This window comes from Ostrea edulis, chromosome 5, assembly GCF_947568905.1.
Source record: "Ostrea edulis chromosome 5, xbOstEdul1.1, whole genome shotgun sequence".
Classification (NCBI taxonomy): Eukaryota; Metazoa; Mollusca; class Bivalvia; order Ostreida; family Ostreidae; genus Ostrea; species Ostrea edulis.
This window is the reverse complement of record NC_079168.1, coordinates 37,287-58,052: the sequence shown is the minus strand read 5'-3', so window position 1 is coordinate 58,052 and position 20,766 is coordinate 37,287. Positions and strand designations below refer to the sequence as shown.

General features: G+C 42.5%; 2 protein-coding genes across 2 annotated transcripts; both read left to right on the top strand.

Annotated features, from left to right (window-relative positions):
• The first annotated feature begins 4,413 nt into the window (after positions 1 to 4,413).
• On the top strand, positions 4,414 to 5,055 carry LOC130054493 (uncharacterized). The gene has a single exon (XM_056164455.1). It carries the CDS (start codon positions 4,414 to 4,416, stop codon positions 5,053 to 5,055), a length of 642 nt encoding a protein of 213 aa, XP_056020430.1.
• A 164-nt stretch (positions 5,056 to 5,219) lies between these two features.
• LOC125667397 (uncharacterized) lies at positions 5,220 to 5,837 on the top strand. The gene has a single exon (XM_048900894.1). It carries the CDS (start codon positions 5,220 to 5,222, stop codon positions 5,835 to 5,837), a length of 618 nt encoding a protein of 205 aa, XP_048756851.1.
• Positions 5,838 to 20,766: the final 14,929 nt, after the last annotated feature.

Below are 20,766 nucleotides of genomic sequence, written 5' to 3'. Positions count from 1 at the left end.
TCCAAATCTTCGAACCCTAACACGTTACAAAATTGGTGGCAGCTCAGAGGGATTTGGTTTGGGTCCTATTCGTGATTTTTTTTTTTTTATTCATCTGATTAGTTAATTTTTGTATGATAAAATGTCTGGGTTACGTGCCGATCTGTCTTACATAGATCATCAAATTGTTTGCCTATCTAGGGAGATAGATGAATCTCTTAGGTCCTTAGGTCTCCGTCAACAGCTTGGGGATGTATCCGGTGTCTCTAGATCGAGACATGTGACAAGTACCCCGGATACAAGACATAATGCTGGGGATGCAATTAGTAGGGATATGTGCGGGAATGCTGATAGGAATATATCTAACGATTCCCCGCCAATAAGATTGCATCCTGCATACAACCGAGGTATGCATCCGGAAACGGATGGAAACCATGTTCAGGCTGGGTCAAAGCATAGAAACTTTGTTAAGCCTGCAACATATGACGGATCTAGCCAGTGGAATGACTATCTGTCTCATTTTGAATCAGTTAGTTTACTTAATGAGTGGACCGAGACAGAGAAGGGTCTATATTTAGCTTCCTCTCTTAGAGGCCTGGCACAAGGTGTACTTGGTAATCAGCCCAAGGGAGAAAGACAGAACTATGCAAAGTTGGTTAAAGCTTTGCAGGATAGATTTTCACCACTGAACCAGACAGAGCTGTATCGGACTCAGCTCAGAGAAAGAAAGCAAAGAGCTTCAGAGAGTCTACCAGAGATGGGGCAAGACATACGAAGGCTTGTAAACCTAGCCTATCCAACTGCACCGGACGACGTCCGGGAAATCTTAGCTATGGAACAGTTTTTAGATGGGCTTTACAATTCGGAGATGCGGCTTAAGGTTAAGCAGACTAGACCAAGCAGTCTTAATGAAGCTATACAGAGAGCAGTTGAATTAGAGGCTTATTGTAAAGCTGAGAGCCGCCGCACAGAGAATATCAGAAGCATGGAGCAACAAGGTTCAGCTCAGGCATCAAAAATAGATAGGTTTATAGACACCATGGAGAAAAACATGCAATCCCTTCAACGGGAAATTAAAGATATAAAGCAGTGGAAATTCCATATGCAGAAGAAAGGGCAAGATCCTCGACATACAAAGGTAGAACAACACAAGTCAGAAAGGGACGCCAGCAGTATTAGAAAGTGTTTCAAATGTGGATCAGACAAGCACCTAAAAAGGGAGTGTCCGTTAGGCATGAATCCGTCTTATGGCAAGGATCAAACGGGTAAGGATACCAGCAGGAAATGGAAAGATGATAGGTCTCATAACAACGAACGGAAGGAAGAATTGCACTCAAGAATTGTATCTGCTGTTAACGAGCCAGGTGCTTATGTTACTGCTAAAATCCATGGGATTGACACATACTTACTCGTTGACACCGGTGCCACGGTATCTTTACTCTCAAAGGTATGCTATGAGAACATACAAGGAAATGGGAATTATGAGTTAAAGAGTGTAGACAAAGATGTTTTGTCAGCAAATGGTTCCATCCTTCAGATATATGGTAAGGTATCCATCAACTTTGTATTGAATGGAATATCTCTGCATCATGAAATGATCGTTGCTGATGTTTCTGTAGATGGTATTCTTGGCTTAGATTTCCTTATCAAGCACGAGGCCATCATTAACCTTCGTACACGCAAGGTTGAAGTCTCGGGGATAGAACACCCTATACAATTGGAGGGTATGGCGCAGGAATACAAAGTGGCGTTGGTGCGTAGAATAATTATTCCGCCTAGATCCGAGGTCATGACCGAAGGTACCATTTGCCCAGGACCAGATGGAGGATACCCAGTTAAGGTTGGTCTCATAGAGCCTTCTAATAAATTTCTGAAATCCGATTTTGGAATGTTGGCCAAAACCCTGGTTAGAAGACAGGACACGATACCGCTCCGTATCATGAACATATCTGACACCAGTAAAGCCATTCAGTCAGGAACTGTTGTCGGGAAATTGTCTCCTATAGACGAGGTGGTATCTGTATCAAACCACAGTCAAGAAGCGGATGGGTCTGAGCCATTGTCAAATCATGTAAAAGAGCTTTTTGATAGAAGCACTGAGCATCTAGAACCAGAACAAATTGCCAAGGCAAGACGTTTGCTTGTCAAGTATTCGGATTTGTTTTCTGTATCTGATAAGGATGTAGGTCGTACCTCTTTGGTAAAACACAAGATCAACACGGGTAGTCATACACCCGTTAAACAGCCACCTAGACGACTCCCATTTCGAATGCAGGATGAAGTGAAAGAGCATGTATCAGACATGCTTCAAAGAGGAATTATTACACCTTCTCGGAGTCCATGGTCCTCGGCAATAGTGCTTGTTAAGAAGAAGGATGGGTCCACGAGATTTTGTGTGGACTATAGGCAGTTGAATAGTGTCACGACTAAAGACGCCTATCCCCTCCCTCGAATTGATGAGTCACTTAACCAGCTTAGAGGATCCCGATGGTTTAGTACTCTTGATCTTAATGCGGGATACTGGCAAGTGGAGTTGGATCCATATGATAAGAACAAGACAGCTTTCGTGACACGTGAAGGGTTGTATGAATTCAATGTCATGCCGTTCGGGCTGTGCAATGCCCCGGCCACATTTGAACGGCTAATGGAAACAGTCTTGTCCGGTCTACAGTGGCAAGTTTGCCTTGTTTATTGGATGATGTGATTGTATATGGGACAACGTTCGACGAAATGTTATGTAACCTGGAATTAGTCTTTGAAAAGCTTTACGCAGCTGGATTGAAGCTGAAAGCTAGGAAATGTGTGTTGTTTGGTAAAGAGGTCAGATATTTAGGTCATGTGATCTCAGAAAATGGCATCCAGACTGATCCTGAAAAGGTTGAAGTTGTAAAACGATGGCCAGAGCCAATAAGTAAAACTCAAGTTAGATCCTTCATAGGCTTTTGCAGCTACTATAGAAAATTTATAGCTCATTTTGCCAATATTGCACGACCGTTACATAAGCTTACCGAAGCAGCAACTCCATTTTCCTGGACAGAGGAATGTCAAACAGCATTCGACCTTTTGAAAGTAAAGTTAACATCTGCACCGATTCTTACTCATCCAGATTTTAGCAAACCATTCATTCTGGATACAGATGCAAGCCAGAATGCTATCGGAGCCGCCTTGTCTCAGATACAAGATGGACAGGAGAAAGTGATTGCATATGCCAGTAAAGTTCTAAGCAAATCTGAACGAAAGTACTGCGTGACCAGAAAGGAGCTACTAGCAGTAGTGACCTTCATCAAACACTTTAGGCCTTTCTTGTATGGACATAAATTTCTGGTCAGAACAGATCATAGTTCCCTTCGCTGGCTACTTAGGTTCAAAGATCCGGAAGGCCAGTTGGCTCGATGGCTGGAGGTCATAGCAGCTTATGATATGGAAATTGAGCATCGGGCTGGAAGACTACATGGGAATGCTGATGGGCTAAGCCGACTGCCATGTGGTCAATGTGGATACTTTGACAATTGGGAGCTCGAGAGCCAAGATGGAGATAAAGAGCATGCCAGGGTATTGCAGGGGAACGAGATAAACGAGGTCAATGACAGTTCTACAGACCTGGTAAAGGTCCAGAATGGATGTTCTGACATACGACTTGTAAAGTCTTGGAAAGAGAAGGACAAGAGACCAGAGTATAGTGAGATTACTGCTAAGAGTTACATGGTTAAATCCTTGTGGGCACAATGGAGTAAGTTAACAATGAAGGATAATGTATTGTGCCGCATGTGGGAATTAGAGGATAGCAACCTCGTGACATATCAGGTGATTATGCCCCTGTCCCAGAGAAGATTTATCTTAGAACAGGCCCATGATGCGAAGACCGGTGGACATCTGGGCGTGACAAAAACACTGAACAAGATAAGACAAAGTTATTACTGGCCTGGACTACAAAGCGATGTGAGAAGCTATGTTGGGGGTTGTGACATATGCGCAAGGAGAAAAGTCCCAACTAAAACAAAAAGGGCGCCGATGCAGCCACTTCAAGTTGGTTATCCGATGGAGAGAATAGCTTCTGATATATTAGGGGAATTTCCGGTGACAGAAAAAGGCAATCGCTATATTTTGGTTGTAGCCGATTACTTCACCAAATGGACGGAAGCCTTTCCTATGCCTAATATGGAAGCCCAGACAGTTGCAAAGCTTATTACAGAAGAGGTCATCTGCAGATTTGGAACTCCTGGCTGCATTCACTCTGATCAAGGTCGCCAGTACGAGAGTCTCTTGTTCAGTGAAGTGTGTAAATACTTACAGATCAGAAAGACAAGAACCACACCATACCATCCTCAATCTGATGGTATGGTGGAACGATTTAATAAGACGTTGGCGACTATGCTTAGTAGTTTTGTGAATGAAAATCAAAAGGACTGGGATGAATGCATACCGTAAGTTATGATGGCATATAGAGCATCTCAGCACGAGTCCACAGGGTATACCCCAAATATGCTTATGATGGGCAGAGAAGCAGCCACACCATTGGACATAGCATATGATATGCCTTCGTCCTGGAAAGAAGTTCCAAGAAATGAATGGGTCTGGGTGCTTCTCGATCGAATGGAGCGTGCACATGCATTAGTGAGACAACATTCAGAAGGGGCAATTCTTCGTCAGAAACATTATCATGACATGAAAATGTCGTATGAACGATTCAAGAAAGGCGATGAAGTCTATGTATATTTTCCCCAAAGAAAGGCTGGATGCTCATCAAAACTAACCTCATTTTGGCGAGGTCCATTCCTGGTCTTGTCCATAGTCTCAGAAGTTCTGTATAAAGTAAACTGCGGTCGCAATGGGAAAGAACAAGTAGTTCATTGTGATCGAATGAAAGTCAGCAAACCTCAGGTATTGAGAGGAGAAGTTCTAGAACCCAATTACTCCTCTGAAAAGATGGATGAAAGGACTGATGTTGATCAAGTTCATGATGACCTCGAGTCAAGTTACAAAAATGTCGAAGTTACGGTTGAACTGGTTGGAGGTGGCAGAGAAAGACGAGATAGACGTCCTCCAATATGGTTGAAAGATTATATTCAAGACTAGTGCATATGACACATTAGTTTTGTAGATCAAACAATTCTTTCTATATTTCCTAGATGATCACAATGTACATATGCAAGAGGACAAGCGGTTTAAATAGATACTTAGCCTTATAGACATTAGATTAAGTTCAATGAATTTCTTTATTTTTATTTTGTAGCTTAGCTATGGCAAATACCAAGGTTACAGCTCGAAAGTCTAAAGAAATATGTCCTGTATGTTTTCATGAAGTCGACGGGAAGGAAATCTGGATCGAACATGTTATGAAGTGTACACGGAACTTGTTGGTGTGTGAGAAATGCCATGTGTCTTTCAAGAAGAAGGAATATTTCCTGAAACACATGAAGATGAAGCATCCTGATGTGGGTCCATCTGAAGAAACAGATAAAGACGCACCTAGTATCAGTACAATGCGAAAAGATTCCACAGATTATGATAGTGAATGGGATGAAGATCCAGAAATCCAGTTGGGAGATGATCCCGCAGAACGGAGCATCGAATCTCTTCCCAGCACTAGTGACCTGGTTGTTGGGCGTATGGTGAGGAAACGAACGGCACCTAGCCCTGTGCACACATCAAGAAAGGTGATGAACAGAACAGAAGTTCGATCTGTTTCAACAGGGGTGTCCATCGGAACTCAGACAGAAGGTCGTATGATGATACATCAGTACACCCAGACTGAAGGTACCAAGAAAAGGATGAAGGAGGTTACTATCACAAAGTATCTTGAAAATGGACGAAGCATAAAGAAAATCACCGAGAGTGAAGTGTGTTTTGACATATAAATTGTATATGACTTTAGTCCAAGAACACAGTAACAAAGAGTTACACATATGTACTGTTTTGTACTATTGTTAAGCATATAGGATTATGGATAAGGCATATCTATTTCACATCATGTTCATTTTTACATTACTCATCATTGGTCTACATTTTCATGTTTTCTTCTCATTAAATGTTTTTGTTGATGATACCCAAGTTTTCGTTTCATGCGCGGACGCATGTGAAATAGAGGCGTGGGTAATGTGACGAATTGGGATCGGGCACGGGATGTATTATTATCTATAAATAGAGCTGATGTGATCCGGACTTTATCGTAGGACAATACGATATGACCCAAGGCATAACGAATGCCGGGTAGTATAAATACGGCTGTTTTGCGAGAGACAGGGTCATTCCGAAGTAGACGCTGGCAAGGAGTTATCGAAGGTACGGTGAATAAAGAAACTAACAGTATACGGTGTCTAGTATACTAGTAGGGAAGCTTTTAAAGGTGGGGACGTTCACCTGATGTTTATTTTATTTTGTTTGATCAGTCCTTCGACAAAAGGGATCTGTCCGGTATAAGGACACATCTCCCGTACTCCCGGATCTGTCACATCCAGATCTATAGTCTCTTTATGATAAAGATAGGAAATCTTGCACATATCTGTATATATTGACTCGTACATTTTTTTTTATAAAGATAGGAAATCTTGCACATATCTGTATATATTGACTCGTATATTTCCTAATCATTTGTTTAAGATCAATATCAATAAGTATAGGGACTCATCCAAATCTTCGAACCCTAACACGTTACAATCGTAATATTAATGAGCGCATATCTATTTCCTTAAACTATTATAACAAATGAAATCCGGAAATAGGGGGGGGGGTGTTCTATATATACCAGGGCGATTTTTCCGCCAAAGGGGAGACTCTATACTGACTTTGTACTTTGGGGGAAATTATATGCTGGGGCGCAATTCCGGGCCCGTTTTTCCGGGGGGGGGGGGTGTCTATGATACAACACCGGATCCCCACGGGATAAAACATATCTGATATACATATTACATGTAAAAGCCCTACATTAACTGGATACTGGATATTGGACTACAGGGGCTTTGCAATTGAGGACTAACCAAATCACGGTTAGGATGGTTCGGGAGGGGTTGTTCCCCTCCCTTACGGGGGAAAATATTGAAGCAGAGCAATTTCAAGCACATTAAATTCTTATCTTTGAAATGATGGGGGGGGGGGGGTGCGATCTCCACACCCCATAATTCCGCAAGTGAGACTGTTAGTTAACTCTATGATAAAATTTAGAAGATATAAAACAGAAAGAATTTTGATACAAGTAAAAAGTTTCATATATTTTTGGAAAATTATCTAGATGTGCAATATTTAGGATTAAGCTCAATAAAAATCCGAAGTATGTAACATTTGATAAGGGTAATTTTCGCATGGGGCGCCTCTATGCCGGCTTGATTAGATCGCGTCGTATACGTACATTTAATGACAGAGTGAAATTTTCAGTGTTTTTATTGAGGAAAATATGTGGTTGTCATAGACAAAAAACTCCGCACTTTGATCGTGTCCAGAGTTAAATGTCGCACTTTTAAAGGTATTTTGTTGATTAGGAATATGCATTGATTGATCACTATTTTACGATCAAGTGTTGCATCTATATATTTTGGAAAATGAACTATACGTGATGGCTGGTCGAGGGGTTGGGGAAAGGGTGGGTGCTTTGATCAGTCCGCTACTAAAGTTTTCCTAGTAATGAAGACAGTATTAGTTCTTCATTGTAAAATCTATTTCCAATATCAACCATAACTATTTCAACTCCAGTAAAGCTTCCACCAAAAATTACAACAAACAACAAATCATCGATAAATAAATGTTCGAGATTATGTCTCTAGGTAGTGTCAAAAATAACAACGAAATCTTTTTTGGAAGCGGAAGACCATAATGATAACATAGATAACAAAAAACCCATATATACTAGACTAGATAGGTTAGGGTCAATGGCTTATGATCTCGTGTCTGACGAAGCGTGACGTGTAGAATTTAATAGGGTAGTTTGTTAATTGGGTATACAAAATGACTGACTAGTGGGACCACTATTTTTTATTTATTTAAGTAGTGTCAAGAACATCGAAATCTTCCGTTGGAAACGGAAGACCTTAATGATATCTTATTCAGGTTTCCATTTGGGAGCAGAAGACCTTAATTACAAGACTTGTTCGGTTAGGGTCAATGTGTTATGTTGTCGTGTCCGACGAAGCGTAACGACTAGGATTTAAAAGGATAGTTTGTTAATTGGGAATACACAATGACTGACCAGTTGGGCCACTATATTTTTTTTATATCCGAACTAAACATCGTGTGATTATTTCCTGTACATATATGAAGTATTGAAATTGTACATTGTTTTGAATATCAGGGACTAAGTAGAGTGATTGATCAGTATTTTCCGTTCAAGTGCCATTTCTATCTGGTCAAAACGAGCCTTTTGTCAATTTTGGACCATAAATCCTGCAGGAGGAGGGATGGCTTCTGCTCCTCCGCCGCTAAAGTTTTTTGTTTTTTTTTAAATTTCAAAATATTCAAAAATAAACACCGCACGATTATCTATTCTAAATATTTAAATTATTCAAAATGTTAACGTTGTCTATTTCAACTTTCAATATAGTTAGGAAGCTAAGTGAATAACGCTGAATATTACCGCAGATATCCATTGACTTCATTTACCTCAATAGATCAACACAATTATATTTATACGTTTACTTAAAAAAAGTGGCGGATCCAGGGGGTTAAATTGCAATATGAATACTTTACTTTTGAAGAAGAAAAAAATAGGAAACCCAAACAAATAGAAACTCCAAATAAACAATGAAACATACTAGTAAAGATCACAGGAATTTATCACGTACAAAATCAGTATCTAGATAGTATTAGTGGGTTAGTGTCTGACGAAGCGTAACGGTCAGGACTCAATTGGTGAAGTTCGTTAATTGGAATTACACAATGACTGACCAGTGCTTTACGTTCAAGGGTAAAAATGGGCCACTTGTCAATTCTAGAAATTGAATTGTGCGAGGGAGAGGGGGATGTTCGCTCTCGGTCATCCACCACTAAAGTTAATAAACATCATATGATGAATTCCTTAACATGTATATATGTAAAGTATTCAAAATGTTAACATTATATCTACTTGTATTTTAACTTCCAATAATGCAGGGCCGTAAATTACATGGAGGCGGAGGAGGCAGCTGCCTCCTCCAACTTTTGAGCCAAAAAAAATTAAAATTTAAAGTTCATTAGAATTTATGTTGTTTCCAATAACTAAGAACATGATACCTCCCTTAAAAAGCATTCCAAATCTTTCTTTTAGAATGAGTTAGTCAAGTAACATCTTAGAAGGCCCTAGAATCAAGGATTTTGCACGAAACGTGTTCAGTGTGCACAAAATGTGCTCAGCGTTTGGGGGCCTGGGCGGCCCCCAGACCCCCGCCTAATTTCCTGCCTCCTCCAAATTGAAGGTTAATTTACGGCCCTGTAATGTTACAATGATAGATGAGTACCGCTGTTATAGGCATCACCAAAATTATTTAGGTAGTGGCGGATCCAGAGGGGTAAGAAGTAGGCATAAAATCGTGATAACAGTACTTTGCTTTTGGAATAATGATAAATAAACCCTGACAAGACAACCCTGATATATATATATATATAAATGTCCGTGATCATAGAAATGTATCACATAAAAAATCGATGACTAAGTGGAATAAAAATTAATTGTCAATGATACCAGGTTTTCATTGCGAAGCAGACCTTAATTACAATAAACAAGTACATCCATATATACAAGACTAGTTCGGATATGTTGTCATGTCTGACGAACCGTAACGAGTAGGATTTAAAAGGGTAGTTTGTTAATTGGGAATACACAATGACTGACCAGTGTCCCCACTACATTCTTTTTTTAATTTCCGAACTAAACATCGTGTGACTGTTTATACCATACAGATATGATATATTCAAATTGTACATTGTAGAATACCAGGGACTAAGTAGAGTTACAATGGGAGTAGTTTTTTTAATTGGAAGTACACAATGACTGACCAATATTTTCCGTTTGAAAGTGCCATTTCTATCTGGTCAAAACGAGCCTTTTGTCAATTTTGGACCATAAATCCTGCAGGAAGAGGGATGGCTTCCGCTCCTCCGCCTCTAAAGTTGTTTTTCTAATTTCAAAATATTAAAAAATAATCCTCGTATGATTATGTATCCTAGATATTTAAAGTATTCGAAATGTTAACGTTGTTTATTTCAACTTTCAATATAGTTAGGAAGCTAATATTAAGTGAATAACGCTAAATATTACCGCAGATATCCATTGACTTCATTTACCTAATTAGTAGATCAACACCATACGTCTACCTAATAACTGGCGGTTCCGGGGGGGGGGGGGGGGGGTAAACTGCAATATCAATACTTTGCTCTTGAAGAAGAAGAAGAAGGGGGAAAAACCAAACAAATAAAAACTCTAAATAAGCAATGAAACATACGAGTAAAGATCATAGGAATTTATCACGTACAAAATCAACTCACGACTAAGTAGTGTCAGTGGCAACATTAACGGTCTGTATTCAATGATGAAGTTTGTTTATTAGAAATACACAATGACTGACCAGTGTTTTACGTTCAAGGGTAATGTCTATCTGGTCAAAATGGGCCGCTTGTCAATATTAGAAATTGAATTGTGCGAAGTAGGGGTGGGGTGTCGTTCTCGGTTATCCACCACTAAAGTTAATAAACATCATAACATCATATGATGAAGGCATGCCTTTATATATATAGTATTCAAAATGTTTATATTATATCTACATTTATTTTAACTTTCAATAAGTTAGAATGATAGGTGAGTACATGTACCGCTGTTATAGGCATCACCAGAATTAATTTAGCTAGTGGCGGATCCAGGGGGTTATTATAAGAAGTAGGTATAAAATCGTTGTAACGGTACATGTACTTTGCTTTTTGAACACTGATAAATAAATCAGATAATCCTGATATATAAATGTCCGAAATCATAGAAATGTATCACAATACAAAATCGTTGACTAAGTAGTGTCAATGGATTGATTTAAGGTTTCATGTCCAACGAAGCGTAACGATTATGATTTACGAGGGTAGATTGTTAATTAATTGGGAGTACACAATGACTGAACAGTGCTTTACATTCAATAGTCGTGTATATCTGGTCATTAAGTGGCTGGGGAAATAATTAGTACTATGCGTGAGGGATGGGAATGGGACGGGGGATCCGACCATTCGCCACTAAAGTTATAATTTGAAAAATAAACATCGTATAGTTAAATTCTTTTGCGTATACAAGGTATTCAAAATATTAACGTCATCTATTTTATCATCCAATGAAATTAAAATGATAAGACTGTTGTAACCACACAACTTGTGTAACTAATTAGTGGCGGATCTCGGGGTTAATACATTTGTAAGTAGACCTAAAAATTTGCGATAACATTGCTTTGCTTTATGAGTAAAATAGTCTACAATATTCATAAAACATTGATACACAAATGTCGAAAACCATAGAAGTTTATCACTATAAAATCGCTCGAGATGTTTAGAACACTTAGAGCCGAACTTCCCTAGAGTCGAGACGTCTGTTAACCGTTTATTCGGACACGCCTGTCATTGAAGTCTTTTCGACGCTTAAGGTAATGATAGCAATCGGAGAAAGTACTTTGACTTGAGAATGAATACGATTGTAGAAGGGAGGGAAAGATGGGGTTATGACTAGATGGTATCCCTCAAAAGCAGGTGACCCACGAGTTACTTGCCCCTGATCATAGATAGAAAGATAAGTCGTACGTCGAATAATTTCGTAAAGAAATGTGTTTACGATAAAGAAGGCAAAGAAAATTGTTGGGATTTTTTTTACTAATTAAGATTACTAATTAAACCCTAATTAGCTGAACTATTAAAAATGTAAGAAATAAATAAAGCAATGAACGCAATATGGAGAGAAATACGATTTGATAGAAAGTATACAGAGTATTATTTAATTAACATAATTAATCAAACCCTAATTCTCTCAGATGTTAAAAACAGTAAGAAATTTGATATAAAAAAAACTGTAAGGGGCGAGATCAACAGATTGATTTCGGATAAAAATCTAAATTCAAATAGTTAGGGGGAGGAGGGGGGGGGTTAAAACTTCTGTAAGTTTCTCTCATCCGACATCGATTACACATTAGTCGAAAAAGGAGAAAGACAAGTGACTGTTAAAACTACATGACGATATTACATTTTAATGAACATTTGATAGTTTTAATCTACACTTTCATTTGTGAATAAACAGAAGATAGGGTATACAGAGTTATTTATACTCGTTTGTTCTTACTTGTTAATCGATTATAGTTTAAACACTCATCATATCTAGTTTAGGGGGTCGTTGTGGGGGCGGATAGGGGGGGGGGGGGACGTAAAAACTATGTGAATTTAGTTTTTTTGTCAGACATTGAACTTTCGATCTCGCCCCTAGGAAGTAGATAAAACAGCGAATGCAACATGGAAAAAAATAATATTTAATAAGAAGTCTTATTAAAAGCAAAACTGATGATATCTAGCGGTGGTCAAAGTAACATATCTTTAGAAATTATTTTTGAAAGTACAGAAGGGTATTTTTGATCAAAAGTTAATCATAGAAATTATTTTAATTACCCCCCCCCCCCCCTCATTCAGTACACAAAATCAACTCAAAACTTTCATTCAACATTATAACTCACTAAAAAGACCATTCCTCAAAACCTGCTTTTGGATATCGAGTTAATTATTAAGACCAAACTAACTCAAGATCCAGGGCGATATAAACACCTACTTTTGAGGGATACCAGATAAGCTTTGCCACCCAGCGAGGCCTATGCTAGCCCTGCCTTTCAGGGATACCAAGTTACTTAATAAGGCTCAACTAGCCCAGGTTCTCGGGAGATCTAAACACCTACTTTTGAGGGATACCAGATAAGCTTTGCCACCCAGCGAGCCCTATGCTAGACCTGCCTTTCAGGGATACCGAGTTAATTATCAAGGCTCAACTAGCCCGGGTTCCCGGGCCCTAAAGTCACCTACTTTTGAGAGATACCAGATAAGCTTTACCACCCAGCGAGCCCTATGCTAGACCTGCCTTTCAGGGATACCGAGTTAATTATCAAGGCTCAACTAGCCCGGGTAACCGGGCGATCTACACACCTACTTTTGAGGGATACCAGATAAGCATTACCACCCTGCGAGCCCTATGCTAGACCTGCCTTTCAGGGATACCGAGTTAATTATCAAGGCTCAACTAGCCCGGGTAACCGGACGATCTAAACACTTACTTTTGAGGGATACCAGATAAGCTTTACCACCCAGCGAGCCCTATGCTAGACCTGCCTTTCAGGGATACCGAGTTAATTATCAAGGCTCAACTAGCCCGGGTAACCGGGCCCTAAAGTCACCTACTTTTGAGGGATACCAGATAAGCTTTACCACCCAGCGAGACCTATGCTAGACCTGCCTTTCAGGGATACCAAGTTAATTATCAAGGATCAACTAGCCCGGGTTCCTGAGCCCTAAAATCACCTACTTTTGAGGGATACCAGATAAGCTTTACCACCCAGCGAGCCCTATGCTAGACCTGCCTTTCAGGGATACCGAGTTAATTATCAAGGCTCAACTAGCCCGGTTTCCCGGGCCCTAAAGTCACCTACTTTTGAGGGATACCAGATAAGCTTTACCACTCAGCGAGCCCTATCCCAGACCTGCCTTTCAGGGATACTAAGTTCATTAATAGGGCTCAACTAGCCCGGGTTCCCGGGCGATCTAAACACCTATTTTTGAGGGATACCAGATAAGCTTTACCATCCAGCGAGCCCTATCCCAGACCTGCCTTTCAGGGATACTAAGTTCATTAATAGGGCTCAACTAGCCCGGGTTCCCGGGCGATCTAAACACTTACTTTTGAGGGATGCCAGATAAGCTTTACCACCCAGCGAGCCCTATGCTAGACCTGCCTTTCAGGGATACCGAGTTAATTATCAAGGCTCAACTAGCCCGGGTAACCGGGCCCTAAAGTCACCTACTTTTGAGGGATACCAGATAAGCTTTACCACCCAGCGAGACCTATGCTAGACCTGCCTTTCAGGGATACCAAGTTAATTATCAAGGATCAACTAGCCCGGGTTCCTGAGCCCTAAAATCACCTACTTTTGAGGGATACCAGATAAGCTTTACCACCCAGCGAGCCCTATGCTAGACCTGCCTTTCAGGGATACCGAGTTAATTATCAAGGCTCAACTAGCCCGGTTTCCCGGGCCCTAAAGTCACCTACTTTTGAGGGATACCAGATAAGCTTTACCACTCAGCGAGCCCTATCCCAGACCTGCCTTTCAGGGATACTAAGTTCATTAATAGGGCTCAACTAGCCCGGGTTCCCGGGCGATCTAAACACCTATTTTTGAGGGATACCAGATAAGCTTTACCATCCAGCGAGCCCTATCCCAGACCTGCCTTTCAGGGATACTAAGTTCATTAATAGGGCTCAACTAGCCCGGGTTCCCGGGCGATCTAAACACTTACTTTTGAGGGATGCCAGATAAGCTTTACCACCCAGCGAGCCCTATGCTAGACCTGCCTTTCAGGGATACCGAGTTAATTATCAAGGCTCAACTAGCCCGGGTAACCAGGCCTTAAAGTCACCTACTTTTGAGGGATACCAGATAAGCTTTACCACCCAGCGAGACCTATGCTAGACCTGCCTTTCAGGGATACCAAGTTAATTATCAAGGCTCAACTAGCCCGGGTAACCGGGCGATCTAAACACCTACTTTTGAGGGATACCAGATAAGCTTTACCACCCAGCGAGACCTATGCTAGACCTGCCTTTCAGGGATACCAAGTTAATTATCAAGGATCAACTAGCCCGGGTTCCTGAGCCCTAAAATCACCTACTTTTGAGGGATACCAGATAAGCTTTACCACCCAGCGAGCCCTATGCTAGACCTGCCTTTCAGGGATACCGAGTTAATTATCAAGGCTCAACTAGCCCGGGTTCCCGGGCCCTAAAGTCACCTACCATCATATTTTGGGCAAAAGCATGTATCATTGCATTGAGAGAGCTTGAGACATTGCAACTACATGTATATGTAATCAGAATTGTTACTGATATACCAACATTACCATAAAAAGAAATGATTTATTATAAATCTTGGGTGAAAAATCTAATTGAGAGTTACGCGTATAATTGATCCTTCTTTTCTGCAATATCACATTCCTTGTAAGTATAAACAGAATTGATAGGTAGGTCAAAGGTCAAGTGATGATGTAACAATATAAGCCATTAGCGCTATAACGTAAAATGTCAATGACGTAGGATTAGGATGGACTCAATCGGATCACGCGCTCGCCTTTTTCTGTAACCGGTAAAAAGACTCGGACGTGGATCGGCGCAAGAATTGCATCAAATTGATGCATTTCTTCGCCGGAAGCGCGCCTGTGGATTAGGTTAAAAGGCCAAAACCGAATCCTTGTATAATGTATTATTTATATTTTCACCAGAGATTCAGTTTTGGTATCATTAACGTCTTATTCACTCCAATACATAAACATAAAAGTAAAAAATAATAGTGGTAGAATACCTTAGACATGTATGATATCTTAAATGCATTTGAAAGCTCGCGTTTCATATTGTAACGTACGCCTGTGACGTCATAGTTGCATTTCTGTACACATGGTAATAGACTATGATGGCGTCGATCCACATATGAGGTTCATTTGCGGTTGCGGAAATAGCCGAGTAGTTACGATTGGGATGAACTAGGTCGGGTATGATATGAAATGGTACCCTGTTGACCTCGCTTCTCTTGCAAATCAGCGGGGAACCAGTTTAGGGTATGATATAAAAATACAAGAGACCTGTGACGTCAAGTCGGATATAACGTAACAATAGAAGTTGGGAGCGCTATGTTGTAATGATAACGCAGAAAAAATTGAGAAAGCCAAGAGCGCTATGACGTAGCAATGACAAGGGAAAAATCGATCAAGTCGGCGTAGTATTTAAAGGTGTTAATAATAAGTGTGCCAGTGGTACCATGTATGTATAGGAGGTGATATAGGTGATTGTATGGGTGGTGGTATGTGGTGTATACCACCCATACACTATCAACTACAACCTATACACCACATACTATTACACTGCCCATACTCCACATACCATCACCCATACTACAAAATACCATTACACCTATATCACATATTACTGCAATTGTTACGTCATTGTGTTCTCTGCTATTTCAATTTTTTTAACGTTATTTTCCCGACATAAAGCTAATAACTCCCATTGTTACGTCATGCTCGACTTAACGTCATATCGCTCTTCAAACTTCCGCCAGAGTTCGTTTGCTCACAAACCAAATTCTTCCAGTTAGGCATTATGGGATAGCGATTGTATACTGTGTGACGTCACTGTAGAATGACGAAAAAAGAACCATAATGTCAAACGTAAATAGTTCAAATCAAGAACGTAAACAACAAGTTTATTACTTTACACTATAATTTGAACAGTCTCCCTTCTCTTTAATGATCTTTTGATCATTTTATATTTAAAATAAAATCCATACTTTTATATATATGCTCTTAATGTCAATATTTTCAAGCTTTAACTACGAACTACTTCTTTAGTGTTATTTGTCCGCGTGATAATCGCGGACTCACAATATACAAATATGTATATTGTACTGCGTCACATAGGAGATGTCTATACATAGGTGACGCAGTGAGGCCTCGACGGGGAGTTTGTACGCTTTTGCATTCCTACGTCATACCGCTCCCGGCTTCCATTGTTACGTCATACCCGACCTAGGTCTAGTCTCGTTCAACCAGACACTCGGCTGTCTCGGCAAATCTGCAACGAAAATCTCTGCTCGTCGGAGATTTCTGGAGACAGCCGAGCGTCTGGTTGCACGAGACTACCTTAGGTCCTAAACTGGTTCCCTACTGATTGGTGCTTCACACGAGAGAAGCGAGATCAACAGGGTACCAGTTTACCTAGGTCCCAACCCAATCGGAATGCCTCGAATGTCTCGTGCACTCGACATAGTGCGCCATTCTCTACCCAGTGTTCTGTGCGCTACTTTTAAAGGGAAAGGAAACGAGAATAATTGTTTATATCATGTGATTATATTATCACGTGATTCCAAACGTTGACAGAGGTATAAGCGACGCTTGCGTAACGCCACCTCTGGTAAGAGAAGCTTGCGTAACGCCCCCTTTGTTGAGAGAATGATAGTGCGCGAGACATTCAAGGAATTCCGATTGGGTCTCAACCTAAACTGGTTCCCCGATGATTGGTGCTACACCAATGGTTGCTATACATAAGAAAAACCCTACTCCGACATGACCCTTTTAAGAGGGTGACCCCAAACTATTGTGAGACCATTTAAGAACCTGCCCTTATAGGGGTCGTCCGAAGACCCTTCGTGGGGTCCAGGATTAAAAACTGGGGTCCCTAGGTATTTCCGGTACCGAGATATGAGCCCTCAAAGAGAGCCCCCTTGGCCGATTTCGACCCTTTTTGCAAGTTTTGGGGCTCGAGAATGGGTGGGGCTAGGGGACCCAAATTTGGGGAGGGGCCTTCGTGATGAGCGCCTTGGAGCCCCATGGAACTTATTTGCCCCAGTGGGGCCAAAGTGGGTGACACCCTTTACTGGAGGACTTGTAGGTCTGGGGTCGATGGGGCTAGAGGACCCCAATTTGGGATGGGGCCTAAAAGGGGTCCGTTCTCGGTCGCTTTGGGACAAATCGGCCCTTTTGGGGTCAGGGGTCCTTAAAAGTGGGGCCAACATTTTTTGAATTCCGACTGGGGCGAAGTTTATGGGGCCAGACCGGACTTTTCCCGAGTGGCAAAAGGACTGGCCCCACTCTGTTGCCCCATGGGGTCCTAAGGGGCAAAACACCTATCACGACCCTACCTTTCTAAAGTTGTCATGCCAATCCACTCTGGCCCCCTCATGAGGCCTGGCCTTCGCTGAGTCATCAGAGGGCCCCATTTGGGGTCAGTTTTTGAGAAGATGGGGTCCCTAGGTACTTCCGGTACCGAATTATGGCCCATTGGAGAAATGGAGAATTTTACATTTTAAGGGCAATTTTGGTTACTTTTAAGGGCAGGTTTGGCTACCGGAATTATGGCTTTTTTCAAAGACCCGTCACTGCCAAATGGGTGGGGCCAGAGGACTCAAGATTGGGGAGGGACCTTCCGTGTTGTCTCTCTCGAGCCCCCTGGGGCCAGTTTGCCCCAACGAGGCAGAAGTTTTAGAAAGGTCACCCTTTACTGGAAAACGTGTAGCTCTGGGGTCGATGGGGCTAGAGCACCCCAATTTGGAATGGGGCGTAAGAAGGGTCCGTTCTCGGCCCCTGTTGGGTAAATTGGCCCCCTTGGGGTCAGCAGTTCCCAGAATTGTTTAACCACTGGTCGAGCCCCTCATGATGGGGCCAGACCTAACCCTATTCGTTTCCAGAACTAGTGGGGCCCCACTCTGTGCCCACTTGGGGTCGATTTGGGGCAAAGGGCTAAAAACCCTACCCCGGCATGACCCTTTGAAGAGGGTGACCTCAAACTATTGTAAAGCCCCCTTTTGGTCCTGCCCTTCCGGGTGTCGACAGAAAGTCCTTCGAGGGGTCCAGGGCTAAAAAATTGAGTCCCTAGGTACTTCCGGTCCCGAGATATGAGACTAGAAATTTGCCCCCTTTTGCCGATTTCGAAGTGTTGGGGCTCGAGATTAGATGGGGCTAGGGGACCCAAATTTAGGCAGGGGCCTTCAAAGGGAACGTCTTCGAGCCCCCTGGGGTTCATTTGCCCCCTTAAGGCCAATGTTTTTTTAGTGACACCCTTTACTGAAGGACTTCTAGCTCTAAAGTTGATTGGGCTAGGGGACCCTAATTTGGGATGGGGCCTAAGAGAGGTTCGGTCCAGGCACCCGTGGGGGCAAATTTTTCTCCTTCGGGTCAGGGGTCCCCAAAGGGGGATTAAGAACTTTTAGACTGCCGACTGAGCCCCATTTGATGGAGTCAGCCCCCAATTTTTTGAGTGGCTAATATCATGGGGCCCCACTGCATTGCCCCATGAGGTCGATTTGGGGCAAAGGGCTAAAAACCCTACCCCGACATGACCCTTTTAAGAGGGTGACTCCAAACTTTTGCCGGCCCCTCAAAGGACCTGTTCTTCAGGGTGTCGACGGAACCCCTTCATGGGGTTCAGGGCCAAAAAATGGGATCCCTAGCTACTTCCTGTCCCGAGATATAAACCCTCCAACAGAGCCCCACTTTGCCGATTTCGACCCTCTTTGCAAGTTATGGGGCTCGAGAGTGGGTGGAGCTAGGGGATCCAAATTTGGGCAGGGGCATTCAAGGAGAGCGGTTTGGAGCCCCATGGGGCTTATTTGCCCCCTTGGGACCCAAGTGTTTCAGGGTGACACCCTTTACTCGAGGACTTGTAGCTCTGGGGTCGATGGGGCTAGAGGACCCCATTTGGGACTGAGGGATAAGAGGGGTCCGTTTCCTAATCTTGTGGGGCAAATTTGCCCCCTTGGGGTCAGGGGTCACCAAAGGGTGGTTAAGAATTTTTAGACTGCTGACTGAGCCCCACTTGATGGGGTCAGCCCCATATTTTTAAGGGGCTAATATTATTGGGCCCAACTGTATGGCCCAATGGGGTCGAGTTTGGGCAAAGAGCTAAAAACCTTATCCCGGCATGACCCTTTGAAGAGGGTGGCCCCAAACTATTGCCGACCCCTTTAGAGATCTATTCTTCCGGGGATCAACCAAGAACCCTTCGAGGGATCCAGGGCCAAAAAATGGGGTTCCTAGGTACTTTCGGTCCTGAGATATGACCAATCGAAAGTTGGGGATTTTAAACGTTTTTTAATAGCCGTTTTGGCTACCGGAAGATCCGCAATCTGAAAAAATGGCTCACTCTCAAACTTCTGGGATTGTTTACGTTTATGTTTAAGTGCCATTTTGACTACCTTTTAGGGCCATTTTCGCTACCTGAATAACAGCCTTTTTAAAAGAGGGGTCACTGCCAAACTTGTGGGGCCAGAAGACTCAAAGTTCGGGAGAGACCTTGAGAGGGGTCACCTTCGAGGGTTCTGGGGCCAGTTTGCCCCTTGTGGCCGGAGTTGAAAAATGGGTCACCCTTCACTGGTAGACGTGTAGCGCTGGGATCGATGGGCTAGCGGGCCCCAATTTAGGATGGGGCTTAAGAGAGGTCCGTTTTCGGTCCCTGTGGGGCAAATGGGTCCCCTTGGGGTCATCAGTCCCCATGGGTGGGGCTAGAATTTTTTAACCACTGGTCAAGCCCCTCATGATGGGGTCAGACCTAACCCTATTTGTTTTGAAGATTAGTGGGGCCCAACTCTGTGCCCACGTGGGATCCATTTGGGGCTAAGGGACATAAATGTTACCTGACATGACCCTTTTAAGAGGGTGGTCCCAAACTATTGTGGGTCACTTTAGGGACCTGCCTTTCCAGGGATTGTAAGAGAACCCATCGAGGGGTCTGGGGGGGGGCAAAAAATAGGGTCCCCAAGTACTTCGGGTACCGAGATATGAACCCTCCGAAATAGCCCCTTTTTCTCTTTTGGACCCTTTTTGCAAATTTTGTAGCTCCGGAGTGGAAGGGGCTACGGAACTGAAATTGGGACAAGGACCTTGGATGGGGCCCCCTTGATGCCCCATGGGTCCAGTTTGCCCCCTGGGGCAGGATTTTCCTGAGTGATCACCCTCTAGTGCAAGACCTGTAGGTCCGGGATCGATGAGGCTAGGATACCCCAATTTGGAAAAGGGTCCTTGGAAGGGGGCGATCTCGATCCCTGTGGGGTCCCAGAGCCCCAG